At 45.8% G+C, this 2,625-nt stretch overlaps 1 protein-coding gene across 1 annotated transcript in view; it reads right to left on the bottom strand.

The window, feature by feature from the left end:
• Positions 1 to 1,432: 1,432 nt before the first annotated feature.
• The window catches only part of FBXL22 (F-box and leucine-rich repeat protein 22), a 3,821-nt gene continuing 2,628 nt past the window's right edge, over positions 1,433 to 2,625 (bottom strand). The window contains exon 2 of the mRNA XM_010134765.1: positions 1,433 to 1,778. Within this exon, the coding sequence (XP_010133067.1) occupies positions 1,433 to 1,778 (346 nt within the window). The remainder of the gene's footprint in view (positions 1,779 to 2,625) is intronic.

Here is a 2,625-nt window from a genome sequence, read left to right as displayed (position 1 = left end):
CAAAAAGCTGAGTATTTCAAACTAGATGACCACGGTGATTTTTGTGTATTGTTGTATTGAGATGGACTCAACGGGTCAAACTTGAGACAGCTAACAGCTGACACAGTGAGAAGGCTCTCAGAAATGTTTACCTTTCCTCAGGCAAAAATCTGTTCAGAGTCTGGGAATGTGATATTACTACTCCCGAGTACCCTGTACCATCACCAAATCCCAGTGTGTTCCATCAAGGCAGATTTTAGGCAGCAGAATAAAAACTTTGGTGTCAAATTTTGTAGACCATGCTATAGCAACCCCTCAGAAAAAAAAAGTTTCAATTCCATGAAGCCGAGCAGCATGCAGGGAAGTGACAGCCTTGTGGTTTGGGATGAAAATAGCTCTTTGGGTTTTCCCTTTGCAGTGAGAAACAGGTGTCTGTTGTAAAGCCCTCCGCTGGGGTGTGGTCCTCACTCAGCGTTGAAAGCTGTTGTAAGTCAGTCACCGAGTCTCTTCCTGTAGGCTAGTTCTCTAAACTAGCATTTGTTTACTTCCTTTAATGGCAACGTTAAGAACTGGGTGTATCCTGTCAAAGTGCACCGTGCAAAGGGTCAAACTGCTTTGTGCACAGTGCCAGGCATCCCTTACTTATTAAATAAGCTTGCCAGAGCAGCAACACCTGCCAGTCACTGAGGAAGTGACGTTGTCAGGTACTCTGCTTTGCTAGGCAGATCTTACGTGGCACAGTTATTACCCTTAATGGAAGGAATCGGCCATATGGATACAGCCCTTAAGAGAAATTTGTTAATTACTTTTCCCTGAAATCTGTGTAACTCATCCCATTACCCAGGCTCTGTCTGCTGTGGCTTTATGCCCTTTCCTATTGCATAAGGAGTTTAGAAAGTGAGGGGGTCCACTCGCAACGGGAGGGTCCTCCTTGCACCTCCGGTTGATTCGAACTCAGATTTCCTTTGTATGTTTCTTGCACCCAGCAGTCAAGGAGGTGAACCTTACCATCAAACTTCCTGAACCTTGTCAAGGCACTGCTGTGCTTTGTTAAAGCCTGACAAATTTGTTGACTTCTCTCAAATTACTATTTTACCTCACTACAACACACTGCTGCTTCCGTCTTCTGAGTGAGGTGCATTCCACTCATCCGCAACAAGAGCGTATCAAAATTGCTGGGTTTCGGCCTTGATCAGATCCAGCATTTTGTGACAGCAATGCCGGGTTTTCCAGTTTCAGGGAACAATAGAAAGCAAAGAGTTTTGTCCTTCAGACTGTCCTGGTAGAGATGCCTTTTCCCAGTGCAGCCTTTACAAACCAGATCGACCGTTTGTTTGGCCTTAAAGCAGAGTGCAGGAGAGTAGCCACAGGTGACTGGAGCAGTGCTGCCCGGGAGGAGAGGGCGAGTCCAGCACAGTACCCTTGCTGACTGAGTTTATACAATTTGTTGCACTTAAAGCTGAACCAATTTTCTTGATGCTTTTTCAAGCATCAGCTTTTCTCCTGGCTTACTGTCTGGAATCATGTTAGCACTTCTCTCTGCTCTCAGCGTTACTGAAGGACGTTTTTCCCTGACTCTCTCTAGGCCGGTTTGTGTTATGTTCCGGCAGAAATCCACATGGAGCCTTTGCAGTGATCTCCCGTAGAGGGTCACTGCTTCTAGCGTCTGGTCAGTGATCCGCACACAGTTTTCCAGTTGGAGTGTCCTGAGGTTTGGGCAGTTCTTGAGGAGCAGCAAGATGCACTCGTCTGTAACATGGCCGCATCCAGCGAGGGTCAGCGATAGCAGGTTTGGACATCTGAAAACATGATCATTCATTACAGGTGAAATGAGGGGAAGAATAATCAGTCAAGCTTGGAGAAGCCAGTGTTGTCAAAAATAAACATGGAAGTTAGAAAAATACCTCCTCTTCCATCAGGAGGGGGTAAGAATTCATGAGTAGGTGTGGGCGGATATGTAGATCTTAATGCTTAGCTTCTTTTTACTACTCACAGAACTTACCTTTGCTTTTTCTGTTGGTAGCACCATCTGCAGCTCGGTTGGCACAGCAGAGAACGGGACACGGGTGTCTATTTAAGCTGCAGCTGCATTGTTTTTCTTAAGGAGTTGCATGGTGCTGCACTCCTCCAGGTGCAGTGAATGAAGACCCGGTAGAGATGAGATTCAAGTCAGGATGAGTTTGAGGACAGCTGAGAGAAGAGGCTGCTGTGTAGACATGCTGAGCATGGGCAAGTAAGACTCGCACTCTTGATTTTTACAGGGAATAATGCGTGTTCTTCAGCTCTTTGGATTTACTGAATAGGTGTAAGGTACTACCTAATGTTTGAGCATCCTTCAAAATCACTGAAACTGGTAGGAACTCTACTGTTAAACAATGATGCAGCAAAATTTTTTTTTTAAAAAAAAAGCTTTCTTTTGTGTTGGTTGGGGAGACCTGGAGGAAAGTACAAGGCACTGCCTGTTCCACATCAGTGTGTTGATGGCTTATACTAACTGTCCTTGAGTAGAAAAGTGGAGCAGACCAGCTATTGACGAGCCGTTGTGCTGACCAGACGCGTTTGCAACAATCCTTGTGCACCAGCACACAAAGCCTTTTTCCAAAAGAAGCGTTTGGCTTCTGGCTTACCCCTCTCCAGGGAGCAGCG

Source organism: Buceros rhinoceros, unplaced genomic scaffold, assembly GCF_000710305.1.
Source record: "Buceros rhinoceros silvestris isolate BGI_N320 unplaced genomic scaffold, ASM71030v1 scaffold27414, whole genome shotgun sequence".
Taxonomy (NCBI): domain Eukaryota; kingdom Metazoa; phylum Chordata; class Aves; order Bucerotiformes; family Bucerotidae; genus Buceros; species Buceros rhinoceros.
The sequence above is the reverse complement of the archived record's forward strand: the minus strand, read 5'-3'. Positions and strand labels throughout refer to the sequence as shown.